This window comes from Chlamydotis macqueenii, chromosome 5 (assembly GCF_036417535.1).
Source record: "Chlamydotis macqueenii isolate bChlMac1 chromosome 5, bChlMac1.mat, whole genome shotgun sequence".
In the NCBI taxonomy this organism is placed as follows: Eukaryota; Metazoa; Chordata; class Aves; order Otidiformes; family Otididae; genus Chlamydotis; species Chlamydotis macqueenii.
Window position 1 is genome coordinate 67,641,693 of NC_141560.1, and position 16,098 is coordinate 67,657,790.

Genomic DNA, 16,098 nt, shown 5'->3' on the forward strand with positions numbered 1-16,098 from the left:
CCCATCCAAAAAAAGACAATAACATTTTACGTTGTGGTGGAATGTGATTACATTTGGAATGTCTTTGCTTTATTGCAAAGCCACATTTACGGCCAAAGTAAAATACAGGATGCAGTTCAGAACTGGAGAGATACCAAGGAATCTGTCTGAAAGCAAGGCTCCAACGATGAGGGGGTTCTGTTGTCCTTTTGTGGACTTAATTTACTGTTTGAAGAATAATTTGCTAAGTTAGGTATTCCACAGAATACCATTTCATTTGTGCTATACTGAAGGTAAAAAAAGAACAAACAAGTAAGTCAAAAATTAGCATAAAGGACAAACGTTGGTAGATAGTCCAGCATTACAGAAGCTTATATCCATTCAATTTTCTGAAACAGAACCCACCATTATGAGAGGCACAAAGCAGACTAAATAAAATTCCCAGGATCTTGAAAACATGGAAACTTTTCTTTACCATAAACAGTAAAAAAAAAGCATTTTACCTACAGGTCATTAAGCTATCTCTCAGTGGCCATCCTTAGCCTTCACTTGGCTGCCCTGTTTACTGGCCCCTTCTGCTCCCATCTGTCATAACAGGAAAGTCTTCCCCAAAACACCTGATTATGTCAGTCTAGCAGCATGAACTGTATTTTCCTAAAAATGAAATTTATTTATAAATGCTGAAAAAAAAAAAATCTAAGCACATAATGTGTGGGGTTAATTCTTGCACGATTAGGAAGACTGGGACATTCATTTGTCTAGCTCCGTTCCTCTTCTCTGACAACGAAGAATAAGATTTATTTCTGGAAGAGTCAGAAAAATCCCCAGTTTAAGCAATTATTACATGCAATCATGTAACTAAATAGGAAGCTTCATACTAGAAGGCAAAAAGCCTACAGTAGAAAGCATGAAAATATTAACTACAAAGTGTTAGATCAAAGCACCTCTCTTTCCCCTTCTCCCTGTGCTGTTTCCAAAGGCTGTATTTCTTAAGGACCAAGCAAGCCTGCTTGCCAGTGGCAGCTCCTCTACACCCTTTTTCAATTATTTTACAAACATTTCAGAAAGGCAGCACTACCAGATTTATGGTTATTCACTGATGTTTACAAATCCAGAAACAAATTTTGTATACTTAGGTTACTAGCATTCACCTGAAAATATTACCGGTAATGTATCTTTATATTCTTGTTCACAGACAGAACATAAAGGTGCTCCAAAACCAGAATGAGACCACCCAAAAGGACAAACCACATTGCACACCTTCAGAGCAACAAAAACTCTACCCTGCCCCCTAGCACACACATTTTGTTGAAAGAAAAAGGTTTTTTGAGTTTTCTGGGAAGGTGCAGAACCAGCAAAGCAAGAGCTGGGCAGTCTACAATGCAAGTCTAAAGAGGGCTTACACAAAATCCCACCACTTCAAACAAATAACAGATGCTCATCATTGAACCAGGGTCTTAAGGTCTTTTCTTTGATGACTCGTATACAGTAATTGATACTCAAGAATCAATACTTGTTAATAAAATATTAGCTTTCTCCCAATCAATATGCACACATCCATGAAATATTCAGCATAGGTATAAAAATGAGATCACGGCAAAGTAAGATACATTAATATATTACTTCCTTCTGTATAAAATACACCTTTAGATTAAAAAAAGAAAAACCAAGACCCGCAAAAGCCTTTGTCATACATATTTCTCAGTGCCAGAAAAGCCCATCAGACGTAAGCATCACGAACTTTACATATAATTTTCTGTTGAGCTTAACAAGCTTTATATAATTCCTTTGCTTCAGAAACACAGGCCTTACTCTAGAAATCTTAAATCAAAGCAGCAAATACAAAGATACAACAGCAGAGCAGCAAAGCACTGCACATTTCACAGATATGCCCATTGTTCCTTGGCAGAGTAGGCTCATCCACCACAACACGCTGTCTTTCAGAAGGAAGTCCCCAGGTTACACACCCGTCAAATCCTAGTGAATATACTGCAAGTTTCTGGCCTTTCTAGTCATCCAGTGACTGCATTCCTGACCATTTCCACCATTCCTTAAATCAAAGTGCTAGGAATTTGGCACTTCTGTGTTTCAGTGTGAATGGGCTCCTTGGAAGAAATACCTATGTGTGCGCCATACATTGTACAGATTTTGGCCACAGCAGACTCCAGATACTACACACACGTATACTGGAGGAGTATTTGAGTCTTTTTTCCTGATACTTTCCAACAGTAATGTGCTCATTATTACTGAAATCACACAAGCCTCATAACCCATTTAAGCACCAAAAGCAAACACTATAGAGAGTCTGTATCGGGCCATCGATCATCACAGAATCATAGAATGGTTCTGTGTTGGAAGGGACCCTCAAAGGTCACCTAGTCCAATCCCCCTGCAAGGAGCAGGAACATCCCCGACTAGATCAGGTTGCTCAGAGCCTCATCCAGCCTGGCCTTGAACGTTTCCAGGGATGCGGCATCCACCACCTCTCTGGGCAACCTGTGCCAGTGTTCTACCACCCTCAGTGTAAAAAATTTCTTCCTTAGATCTGACATTTCTTCTTTGTCCAGCTGAAGAATGTATTTGGACAGAAAGAGAAGATACAGCAGGAAAACAGAGAATTCCTATCCAGTGTGGTCAGCGTCGTGCCTGGCTAACCAGCCTTTGGCAGCAGACATTAACACTCCAGGACTCTGACAATCAATATGGAAGGTTTAGGCTACATCTGTCTGTCTGACTTGCCAATCCCATGCACAGTGCACTTCCTATCTGGGATCATTCTTTAGAGTATCTTCTTGACATAGAACAATAATCTTGCAGTTGAACACAAAGAAAACTTCCATGAGACACGAAAAGCTTGGGGGCACAGGCCCAGAATTTTCTGAAGGGACAACATCAAATTATAACAAAAACCTCCTTAGAATATTTTTGTACTGTTCAGCCTTAAACCTAAAAATAGGCTTTTAGGTTACAGATGGGAAGAATAAAAAGTATATTCATGAAAAGATATTTTTAAATATTAAAAAGGACTGCAAATAGAAAGGTCAAAGCATTCTCTGTGTTCACTGAGAATATGACAAGAGGTGACAGGCACTAAACTGTGGGAAGGGAGATTTAAGGTAGCCATTAGGCAAAGATTTCTGAATGGCTGAGTAAGTACTGGGTCAACAGGTCGGGGTAGGGGATGACAAAAATGGGACTAAGGAATTTCCCTCACCAAAGTCGTCCAGGTTTTTTTAAGAACAGATAAGATAGAATGTTTCAGGGTCCATGGATCCTGCCTTGAGGAGGAGTGGTGAACCAGATGCCCTCCCTATGAGTGAGTTACTGCCATGATTTAGTAGCAGAGTTCAATTCTGTGTCTGAAGAACAAAGAGTTTGCTACAAATGGTTTCTAAGAAGAGAATACAGCAATAGGGATTTTTTTTTTTGCTTGTTTGGACAGAGAAGATGACAAACTCTGGCTGTTAGGGCTACAAAAAGATCAGAACTCGACTGAATAAACTCTTTCCCAAAAGCAAGTTACACTCCTGAAGGCATTAACAGTAATTGTGGAAGGAGATGACTAAAACATGAGAGCTTTTTGCTTCCAGCCACTGACATTAATACTGCAGCTGCTGCCTGTTTTCACGATAGCGTGTTCCCACTAAGAAATTAGCGTGGTGGCTCTCATTCCATCTCTCACCTCACGGACTGTTTGTAGTAATTGCTAGGGAAAGAGATCAAAAATCCATGGGCTGCAGAAAGACATTTAGTCCTATTATACCAAGGAGAACTCCTGCCATACAAGAGCTCAGGACAAATGCTGACCAGCTGACATGGAAAGGCTTGCCCTTGCTTGTTCCTTAGACAGCTAGCTTCATGGGTCTTGAATGAGTATTAAATCAATATTAAAATTTTTAAGCATGAGCTCAATGCTCAAGTTTATGCATAAGCATGAACACGCATATGCAAAACAATCTGAAATACTAAATTTTTGTGAAAGCTTATACACCAGCATAAAAGGCTGCAGCTAAGAAATCGTGTAAAAATGCTGATTATGCCTAAGTCAAGAAATACAACTATCAGCATGATTTGCGGTCAGCTGTTTAATTAATTTTAGTATTAATAAAGTTACAGAAAATCAATGCATCAAAAGGACTTGAAAGGATTACCAGCTACACTGAACAAATTAGCAACACTTCCACGCCTGGAGCACAGGAAAGCACAAAGATGTTTAATTAAACTATTTACCAGTGAGGAATTTAAATCATTATAAATATTACATTTTTAGTATAGCTTTCCCTCAGATTGAAAGCACTTAGGAGCAAATAATATGCAAGTTCCCTACGGCATTTTTTTAAAGGAAGGAATGTAAAAAATGTTGCTGTTAAACCCAGTAAATGAAGGTGAATTCAGGAACAAAAGAATGTAACACGGCATTTAAAACTAGAAGACTGGGGAATAACTCAACTCCAAAGTTACAAAAGATGTTACAAAACATCATGAAAGAGGAAGGAGAAGATTTATAACACGAAGGTCATGTGGTTACTCAGGGCCCATGCACACTGTGCTTCAATGAACTGCTATTGTTTCTTGTGAAAAATATCAATACCTATAAAAATAAACCCCACTGTTCACTGAATCCTTGTTGGTATAAGTCTGTGCTTTCCCCATGTCTAATTTTTCTAACTCTGTATTAGACTCTCCAGTGTTGCCACTGTTTCTGCATAAAGTCGGGCAAGATGCTCCACTTATCTGTACCTCAGCTTTACTGTTTCCAAAACAGTTATTAAATACTTATCAGCCTTCTAGGGATGCATTGAGAAGCTACCTTATTCATGTTCGTACAGCATTCTCCGACAAAACAAAAGAATCATCCATTTTAGTTTTATTATAAACATATTATTATAAACTCCTATGGCAAGAGTGCACTAATTATCTCTCTATGGGACTCATCTAAAGCCAAAACAAATGTGATTGAAAGCTTTCTATTGAGTTTACGGGGTTTGAGTCAAGATCTGTGTGAGTACCAGTCATCTCACGTGGAGTCATTCCGTTTTTGTTTTGCTGGATTGACTCAATACTCTTCTAATCTTCTGTTGACTTGTTCTGCAGAGCAAAGAAATGCTCTCTGATGCAGTCAATACCCACTGGTGCAAACATTACCTGCTGCTGAACTTGGCCAACACTCCACTGAGAGACTTGAAACAAATCTTTCAAGGCATCTGGAACTAAACAACATTTCCCTTCACAGTTCTGGGAACAGAGATGCTATTGACTGCAGTTCAAACTAAAAAGTATTGCTTAACACTAGGAGTGAAGTCTTGTCCTGCTTTTTAGCACTTGACACATAAGGATCTCGGGAAAGAGAGACCAGCATAAGTGTATTTGGTGCCTGCCAAGTTCATACAATCATAGAGTTACCCATTCAGGTTGGCTTAATACCAATGACCAACTGTTGCCCTGAAAATACAGGGCAGTGAAAAGAAAAGCACACAAATCAAGATGCAGCTCGTAGGACAGTGGGCTGTCCTCAACATGTAGAGGACAGAGTGGACTCCGAAGCACGGGATGCTTCAGAGCAGCGTATATCAATTTATTAGTGCCAAGTAAAATCAGGAGGGTCCAGATTCTGCCTGAGGTCCTTATCCCCAGTCATAATTGTTGAGCTGAACATCTGCTACGTAATGTATAAATGGCAACACATAACTATGACCCAACGCAATTAATATTTTCGTAATGTTCATTTAAAAATTATGTCATGCTAGGCAAGATACTCACTAATAATATCCTTTAGAACAGCAAGGTCTAAAGAGAGCTCTTCCCCAAAACATACCTGGAAACTATTCCACCACAGACCTACCTTCACTGCCTGCTGACCCAGACCTGGGTTTTCTGCTAGCAGACATGTCTATCAAATTCAACGACTCCCGGCAATCATGTGAACAGCGGTAACATTTGTTTACTGACCTCTGAACATCCAAGACCCTGCACGGTACTTTGAAAGTTCAAGAGCCACACCAAAAATATTAATGTTTCTTTCTTGAATGTTAATTTAGTTCAGCGAAAAGGAAAAGGGGGAAAAGATGGTCAGTAGATTAGATCGCAGAAATAGGACTGTCTTTCAAAGAGTGATGGTATTATCAATTGACTGCCTAAAAGCCTCTATTCAGGCCTTTTCAAACACATGCAGTGGTTCCGGAGAGAGGCCAGCAACCTGCCCTTTGAGATTGCCACTTCACCATTGTGAAACTTGCTGCATTATTATTATTATTATGGGATCAACTACACCACGTTGAACCTGACAGGTAAACTCCAGCAACAAATCTAAAGGCATCAATTTTAGTGATAGCAAACAATTTGAACAACGTTTGTTCTAACCATAGCAGCAAATTTCTGCATTTGAGTTGCCTTTCACAGATAGGGGAGGGGAAGAAAGGAAGAGCAGGAGAAGGACGCTGCTGGGTTTTTTCCCTTGAAATTGAGATTTCTCAGAAGCCTACATTTTTCTACGCTTTAGGCACAACTTTTCCAATAACATGCTGCAGAAGGGCTTGTTCTGAAAGGTGTATTAGATTCAAATTGAATGCTTTTCCAGAAACCACATAGGATAGAAGTGAAGGGGCTTATGGGATAATCTATCAAAATCATTAGGTTTTCTTAATTCCTCTTCTCTACCCATATTGTAATTCAAATTAGCACATAAACTACAGACTTTAAATTCTAAGACTTCATCTGAAAAAATATATTTCTATATAACTTCAATTCTTCCACAGAATTAAAATACTGCATTACGTATTTTGAAAATACTTCCTGTTTCTGTGGTAGAGAAGGGCTTGCTTTTTACAAGCAACATAGAATTGCTTAGAGAAGCCAAAGTTAAGATAAGTTCCGTGAACGTTATAAAAAAAAAAAAAAAATGAGGACTGAAAAAGAGTTAAAAGCACAGTCCAGGATTCAAACACCACGCAGAGCTGCACAACTCCATGGTAAAATCTGGAGGTGAATTCCTTTCACAGAGAAAAAAAAAAACCTACCAGTAAAGCTTAGTGCATAAAGAGGAGGATGTTTGCATAGAGGTAACACCACATTTTGGCAGAACACACTGCTGACACATGGTGGGTGGCCAGATAACTTTCCATAATATTTCTTAAAAAGATGTCCCAAGGGCAAAATGGGCTGAGTCATTCTCAAGTCCAAAGAAAGTTTCTTCATTTCGCAAGAGCGCCATGAGTAATACATGCAAACAGAGGAATAAAAATCTCTTGGCATTGCCATTTGCAAAGGTCTTTTTTAAGCTTTAGTGCAAAATTAGTGAATATTTTTAGGAAATAAAAAAAAATTAAACCTAAAAATAGAGCATTAAAGCCCAATAGTGACTACATAGAATGAGACAACTTATTATTTGAATGAATGCAGCATTTTAGGAAGTTTTTTTTCCATGTCTCATGCAGCCCCAAGGAAAACATTGCAAAATTAGCGTATATTTTTTAAAATGGTTATCATAAGTGTTAAAAGGCCAGGAATCTTTATCATGATCATTTGGATTGTCTTCATAGAAAATGTCAGTACTATGCCAAAAAAGATGAGACCATATATAATGATTCATCTTCACATCAGCATGATGTATCTACTTATTGCAGGTAACTTATAGCCTACTAAGATTAAATATTTGTTTATTTGACTGAATGGCAGTGGGGCACAGAAACTATATACTGTAGTTTCAAACTACAGAAAATCAGACATATACGTGCTTTTTCAAAATCACACTAGAGAACAGACACAGCCTATGAAAAATAAAATTATGAGATTTTTCATATGTAATTTAGAATGCTTCCTAAAGAATTAAACTAAATAATACACTGTTGAAGCAAACTCCCAAACTGGTATGTTAGAAGAAAGCAACCTAAGAGAACTATTTTTCAACAAGTAAGGTAAAAGCCTGTGGAAGTCAATAAAATGTTTTATATCAGTAAATTCCAGCAAATGTAAGCATCTGGAGCAGCAAATCTTGCTGCCACTTTCAGAATGGGCAAGACTGTGATTTACTTGAGAACAGATAAACAACCTGCCAGTGTCACAGGCAGAGACTGAAAGAAGCTTCCTATTCAAGGGTAACTTTTCTTAATAAAACTCTTTCGCTCAACAACTTAATTAACATTCAGAGCTCAGCTCTAGGAACAGGTGAGCAGAAAAAATACTAACGTACCTTTCTTGGTGAATGGAGGTTAAAGTCATTGCTAGGCTGACTAATGTTCCACAAAATACCATGGGATGAACTTCAACACACTGGGTCTTTCACTTACGTGAGACTGGATACAGATTATTTATTAAAATAGCCACTACTTAATTTTAACTCATAGTTCAGAATTTAATATAATTGTGGATTTCATCCAGAATATTACTTGCATCCCTTTGTCTCCATAATTGCATTTTCTACGCAATTAGCACAGCTTCCAACACCATAGCTTCTTACCGATAACCACGAGAAGTTCCTAACTCCACAGTTCTCATGATCAGAAACAGAAAATATTATTCAAAAAGTGTTTTGGGGAAAAAAGATTCATCAACACCAAAACAGTACAAATTAATTTAATTTGAGAATGATCGAGGGTTACAAGAAAACACACTGGAAGGTACATATTTAAAATTCAGCAGTATCCAAATGAATTTAATTTTGCTCAATTCAAATTGACCTAGCATTTCAATATTCACTTAATTCTTTGTATAAAGATAAAAACCTCAATATCAATTTGAAATATTTCATTCAGCTCATAAAAAAAAATTATGTTTCTGATTTTCCACTTCCACATATCACTGCTTTCCAAGTTTTGAAAGCCACCAGAGCACAGGGGCCTACCACCGAGCACAAGCCTGCCCTGCAAGACACAGAGTCTGCTCAACAGCAGATGATGACTTTGTACCTCGATGAACCGGACTCAGACTTTTCAAAAGATACCTTCTGCTCTATGGAGTAACTCTGCCTTTAGGTCAACAGTGTACAAAACACATGCAACGCTGTGCACGTGTCTCAAGCGTGACCCGTTAGAGCGTGACCCCACATACACAAATTTCAGTGGCAATCAGAACGTCAACCTATCTCAGGCTTTCAGATTTGTCCCCAAACGCGTGGTTCAATCACAAGATAATTTCCCATTTATTTTGTTTGAATAACGAAGAGTAATTTTTAAAACTAAGTAATTGTTACAATCTATATTCCTTGTGTAAGCATGAGGGGGAACCAGTTAAGTATTTCCTGCCTGATTTTTTTAATTATTGTTATTTATTTTTAAGATTCATGAGAGGACAAATCTATATAAACATAGTGCAAGATACAAAAACAGGATTAGTGCTTCTATTGCACAATACTTATTTTAAATATTTATTATCATGACATACAATTATTTGCAGATACAACAGGCAATAAAACAAGTTTCTCCTCACTTATGTTACATAATCTCTGCACTTTTTAACTGTGATGTAAAAACCCAAGTCATTTTAGCAAGATAAAAAACATGCAAGAAATAGATCTCTCACTCATCCTACTGTTTCATGCTTATATTGGTTCTGGATTTTTTGTGTGCACGTACTTTAAATGAATGTTCAGCCATTACTGTCAAGTATCTTGTCTTACTTTTTCTGTAAATCACAAATACTCTGCTTTCTAAACCATTTGAATGCCTACTGACAGTGCCTTGCTGGAAAGAAAAGGAACATTAGGAAATCAGTAGTGCATGTAAGAAAATAAAGCATCAGATTATCAAAAACACTTTCCCCTCCTCCATGAAGGCCACTACCTCACACAGCGCACACACTGAGAATAAAATTTAAGGTCTGAAACTTTTCTGACATGGCAGATTGTAAAAGATAAGAAAAACTCAAAAGTTTACTCAAAACACACAGATTACACACAAAAAATAAATAATGACTCTCTGGACAAAATAAAAATCAGTTTCCTGACAGCTATTTAGGATCAGCCTCTCTCAAGAGGTAGGCAGGACTTTCCTACAGTTTTTATAAACTACATAATCTCAGCTACAAGGCATGCTGTCATCACAAAAGTAAACATTTCCTATGACCTTCCCTAAGGATAACATGCACATTACAGCATAATTATTCTGGGCTAGAAATCATTCTCGTATTGAAAAACTCCTGTGCCAACTTTCCACTTGAGAAAATAGTTCACCCAACACAATTCTAAACATGGTATTGTGTCAGCCTGACTTATTTCCATTTCAATAAATCTGCCTGATATTTTCCTCCTTTGCCAGACAGGTGTACCATCAAAATAATCCTGAAATCAGCCTTTCTGGAGGGTTGTGATTGAAAGATGTTATCCAGGTAGGTAGAGTTGGACCAAGCGTTTCAGCAGCTTCTTACGTTTCCCAGAGATTGCCAGGGAAAATTCCTTAAAAACCTCTAGATGGAAATGAGACCCACCTATTTTCTGCTAAGAATTTTTAGGACTCATTTTGCTGACAGGTATTAAAAAATAATTACTGGATGTATTGTCTAATGCTATTGCACTTGTTCTTTTTTTTCTAAATAACATGTGTCATGCTCCTGGAGACATTAATTCACAGCATTAAGAATAACAACAATTTCCAAATCACTTTAACAATGTATTTTGAGGACTTTATGCATTTTCAGTTTTGTTTGTATATATTGGCCTCAGCTCTGCCCAGAAAGCTTCACCTAGGTAATTTCTTACGTTTCAATACACTGACCAGTTTCAAACCACAGGTAACAAAACAGTATTTCATCTCACTACACACGTGATCTGATCTGAGCCTTTGCACCTCACATGCAAGCCTGCAGTGGGACATGAAGGGACCATGTCCTGGTTGACAACAGCGCCCAGTGCGTGCTCCACAGGGCTTCTTGAGCCACCTTCCAAGTTAATCCCAAGGAGCCTATACAATGGAAAGGTACCTCATCCCACATTCAGCTGTCCTGCTTGTCCTCAATTTTATGCCAGTAGAGCACCAGCAAGTTTGTGGCATTTGGTGTGGCACTGGGGCTAATTAGAAGCTAAGCAATACACAAAACACAGAGCGTAATACTCCTCTTGCTGTGTACCTAAGAGCTCACCTGTACAGGAGAAATCATCCACACGGACATATCCCATGACACAGTCACAACGATAGGATCCAGGCAAGTTAACGCAAACAGTATTGGCGTGACAATAATGCATCTTGGCAGCGCACTCATCAATATCTGCAGGGAAGAACCACCAAGGAAAGTTAACGTCAGGCTTAGAGAAATGAATAACATAACACAACATTAGAATAAGAGAAAATAATTTCCATTTACAACTCCAGAGGCAATCTGGTTTAACTCTAGCATTAAAGAACAAGGCAAATTTAGCAGAAAAGCATTCCTTAAAATAGAGCTAAAACTCCTGTATCGCAGTAACGGGTTCCTTCCACTGCTCTTCATGAAATCCTGGATTATTTTTTTAACTTTGGAAAAGTAACACATACATTTGGTTTTCTTCCTACAACAACAATGTTAAAAGACAAAAACTGATGCAGATTTTTAAAAATATAAAATAGCATCAGAAGTATGCGACGCTGAAAATCCTAACACTGTCTCATCAGAAAACTAAAGCATGAAGGCACAGTAACTCTGTACAGCATGATCTCAGTTGCAGTGCTGGACGGATACGGCATGGCAGTGTTTGTCAGGGCAATGAGGCAGATTCAACTGCAGAGCTGATCAGCAAGTGTTCCAGCCCTCCAGATTCACCCGAGTGCGCTCTCAGCGCCCTGTCCCTGAAACATACTTCCGCTGCGGGACCTACTGAACAGCGCTTTGTGCCACTTCCACATCCCACACCAGCAGAAGATCAGTCAGTCCCCTATGCCCATTTTAAGTCTGCTTTACATCATCCCAAGGGGAAAAAAAAAAAAAAAAAAAAAAAAAAAAAAAAAAAAAAAAAAAAGGAGTGTTAGCAACTTGACCCCGTATCTCTGTTTGCTTGAGCAATCTCTACTGCTGCTGCAAATCCAAAACGCAAAACTGTTTTCACACTAGTGAGTCAAACCTATCATTTACTTACCTGTTTAAATATCCCAAAGCTCTGTGATATTGTAAACTGTAAAATCTTCCCCCTTCCTTCCCAACAAAAACAGATATTATACTGAAGAATTCTCTCTGTTTTTTTCTCAGCAGGATAGATTTTCTGCTCAGTAGCGCAGATTTTACACAAAGTAATTCATGGTTTTCAAAAGATTAATTCTAGTGCTACATATGTCCACACAAAGAAAGATGAATCAGATTCATTTCCCCCCACCTCCTATTACTTCTTCCTTGTTATTGATTGCTCATGCTCAAGAAAGGTATTCATTCACAACACAACTACAGTAGGTGGGGTACAGATGAGTTGGTCACCCCACAGTGTGGTCTCCTACCGCATCCCTCTACACAGCTACCTGTAGGGATCAAGCTCCAGTTTCCTTTCTCCCTCACTGCACGGTGCTTACGGAAACACAATGGAAGTGCTCCAAGGAGTTAGTATCACAACATCAGGATTTAACCGCAGAAGATGCAGCAGTCTTAATTGCACACACACTGAGTTCTTGGTTGCCTAAAATTTGGGTATCCTGTTTAACCTCCCTAAACAAGAGCTGCAGTTGAGATACACCCACACTTTCCAGTTTCTAAAAATGAAACACATGCCAGCTATACTCACACTTCCTATACTGCAGACATTTTCCCAATAGGGATGACTAGCTAAATCACTTTGTGTTGGTCACCAAACAGTTGTCAGTTGGCAGAGATTTGTGATTGCTGCCAACTTGGACTGAATTAGAAATGATGGCCTGGAGGCAAAAGACTTTGTACACCACTGCAAACACCTTGAACTATCTCGTTCCTGCACTTCTGTTTTTTTTTCTGTTGCAGTGACACTTGATGAAATGAATTTTAAAGAGTCAGGAGCATCAATATATGGAAGATAAAAGCCAAGAAAAATCCTCCCACATGTCTTGTTATCACATCACTGAGTGCTAGAGCCACTTGGGAAACACTCAGGTGTTGACGTGCATTCACACTGTTCTGCTTGCAGCCTCTTTTTAATAGGCTTTTGGAGCATAGCTTTGAGGAGTTTTGCTCTTGCATATCTAATCATTTGCTAGCATAAAAGGGAAAAGAATGAAAAGATGTCTCAAAAGAAAGCAAGAATCTCAAAATAGCAACCAGTTCACCTGAAAATTAACCTTATGCACTACCCTCTATCGCCAGCTTCCTCACTGAATTCACTGGACAACACTGCTCCTCTTTCTTCCCCAAAAGGGAAGCGAGAGGATTAAAACTCTCAATGGTGAAGGAATTTGAACTTTGATTCATTGCAAGCAAGGCCCACATTACCGTAACTCAAAATATGAAAATACCCAGATAAAAAGAAAACACACAATCTATATGAAAATATTGCTGTGGGAGGATTTCTCAAAAGGAGACTAAGGAACTCAAGTGATGACTCGATTGTAAAGAGGGTAATTGAGAACAAGTGACACTGGGTTGCTGCAGAAGTCCTTGAGTCCAGGAAGAAAAAGATTAGGCCTAATAAAGAAAGCAGAAGGAACAAAAGATCCCTCTCTTCAAACTTTGCTCATTTATTTAACTCTCTTCTCAATCTTTCTTGGTGCCTTTTCCATAAACCCTTTCAGCATTTCACATTTTCTTTTACCTTTGCAGTATTAGCTTTCTACTAATAACAGGCATTTCCTTTTCAGAGAATAATACTGAGAGGTCAAAACTGGCAGTAGTATTTTCTTATTAAAGCCTGTAGGGCAATGCTAAAGCTGTTGTTCTGGACCACAATTTTACAAATCCTTGTGAAAGGTTAGGCATTCATCACAAAAAGTGTTGGGTTTTTACTTAATGTTGTTAGAGTAAAATCCATAAAGCACACAGTGGTATATATCAGCTCAGTTGTAATGGAACTCAAATTGTGATTCATGCGTATAGATCGCTTGTCACATTTGAAATATTAGAGCTCATCTTCTAGTGGTCTTTTGAGGTGATAAAAATACATGATTTATGTTTCTCTCTAGACTGGTGAAGTAGTTTGTTTTGCTTTTAAAAAGGTATACTTATGGTCTTTAAAATGAGACTTGACACAGCATAATGATCATTCACATATCACCAGCTTCCATCTACATAAGCTAGCTCTTTGCAACAACAAAGACACTTCGGGCTTCAGCTGAGCAACCTGGTCTAGTCGGGGATGTCCCTGCTCCTCGCAGGGGGGTTGGATTGGATGGCCTTTGAAGGTCCCTTCCAACCCTAACCATTCGACGATTCTATGATTCAGTAAGGGCCATTACGTTACAGGGTGGGCTGGTTTGGTAAGCGAGTGTTATTATCATGGGTTTAAGTGTTTCCTTAAGAGCGAAATGGAGTTCATTGCCTGCGCAGAGCTCTCTCTACCACAGTACTCACCTACCCTATAGCTAATCAGTTATCACCATTACTCCTTACAGTTCTAAAGACTGTTGGCTAATTTATAAGGAAATATAAACGTACTGTCTTTTATCATTTATGCCTGTGCACTCAGCAATGCTACGAGTACACTGAGACAAAACACAAGAGAAGTGACTCGGGGGAATCTACATGCTTTGCACCTGACATGCTTTTTGCGACACAGCAGGCACTCATCATCTCATTCCAAGCACCCAAGCAAAACAAGATGAGGTGGGAAGGCAACACAAATGGTGTTTAGCCCATGGCCAGTGAAACAGGTTCTCATCTGCAAATGTACTTTACCAACTTTACAAATCACTTAACTCTTCATGCCCAACTTCAAATCCTATTGCTAAACAATTAAAATATTTAGATATCACAATGAGACAACAAATCACAACCGGGGCATTTTTTTGCCATTTGTCCCCTCCAAACAAAAAAAAAAAAAAATCACATCAAACCAAATTAATCTCTGCAGTGAAGAGGGCGTAGCTCCTTTTAATGGCAATAGGGAGTTTTGTCCATTCACCCAAAACGTGAAACAGACCTACCATTTTTAAACTGTCTTGTAACAACCATGAGTGAATCATCTTAAAGCAAAGCACCCTCTGCCTCTGGAATTGCAGACCACCGCTTGCATGCATTTAGTAATAATCTATTTGGACATTAGCAGTTTCATCACCTGTTGCCTGGAGCTTCATAGTTTAACTACTGGAAGATACAGCATGCAAATCAAACCAAAATGAAACAAACAGAGTGTTCCAGAGCACCAACAGATGATGTATTTGGAAATCTGCAAAGTGTTAGAATCAATTACTCCATTTGCAGCTATCTCCCAATTACTCGTTTTCTGGTAGGGGAGCATATTTTCCCAAATTGAATTCTAATTTTCAAGCACTCTGTAAGGAAGCAAAGACAGAAGAACAAACACAGGAAAAAAAAAAGGACAGCTTTGCAGAAAGCTCTGATCTTTAATTCATGACTCCCAAATAGAAAACATTAAGTGGAGGGGCTAAATCTCCCTCTCTCCCTTTTATTCAAGTTTAAATTTATGCTTTGAACTGTATTAAATCCTGGTCTAAATAATCAGGACTTTTAAAAATGAAAAACCAATCTGTGTTGTTATTCAAATAATATCAAATCTTAACATATGTTCACAAGCTGACAGAATCATATAAATAAAGTTTCCAAAACAGTGGAGGACAACAGTAGTGGAGCATAAGAGAGGTCCTAAAATTTCAGTCACCCTATGCTTACATGAAAACCAGCACACACTGTTTTCACTCCACCAACTTAGCAGCTCCTTGTTCACTATATTTACTTTTTGTTCTGCAAATTCACCCTCATTCTGTCCTCTCTAGCTGTTATCTCTTTTCCACTGCCAGACTCACTTGACTTCAGCTCTGCTTACCTTCTTTTTTTTTCTCCCTCTCATTGTCTGTTCTTTTTCAAATCTGTCTAACATACCCCATACCTGGTTTTTCAACTGTAGCACAGGGCTGGCTTCTCAAATTGTGCAATACAACCCTCAGGGAGCCATAAAGCAGCAGTCAGCAGTTCCCTAGGAGCTGGCGGCAGCTCAGCTTGCCTGAGTAAGAAAAGACTAATTATTGGCTGCAAATGTTTAGGCTAGCCTTAAAACCGTTTCCCAACTTGGACTCCTTGAAAGCAATT

The 16,098-nt window shown here is 38.6% G+C and overlaps 1 protein-coding gene across 3 annotated transcripts in view; it reads right to left on the minus strand.

Moving 5' to 3' along the window:
- Positions 1-16,098, minus strand: part of NELL1 (neural EGFL like 1) — a 304,499-nt gene that overhangs the window by 141,237 nt on the left and 147,164 nt on the right. For all 3 annotated transcript variants that reach the window (XM_086749374.1, XM_086749375.1, XM_086749373.1), the window contains one exon: positions 11,050-11,175. In XM_086749374.1, coding sequence (XP_086605500.1) covers positions 11,050-11,175 — 126 coding nt within the window. The remainder of the gene's footprint in view (positions 1-11,049; positions 11,176-16,098) is intronic.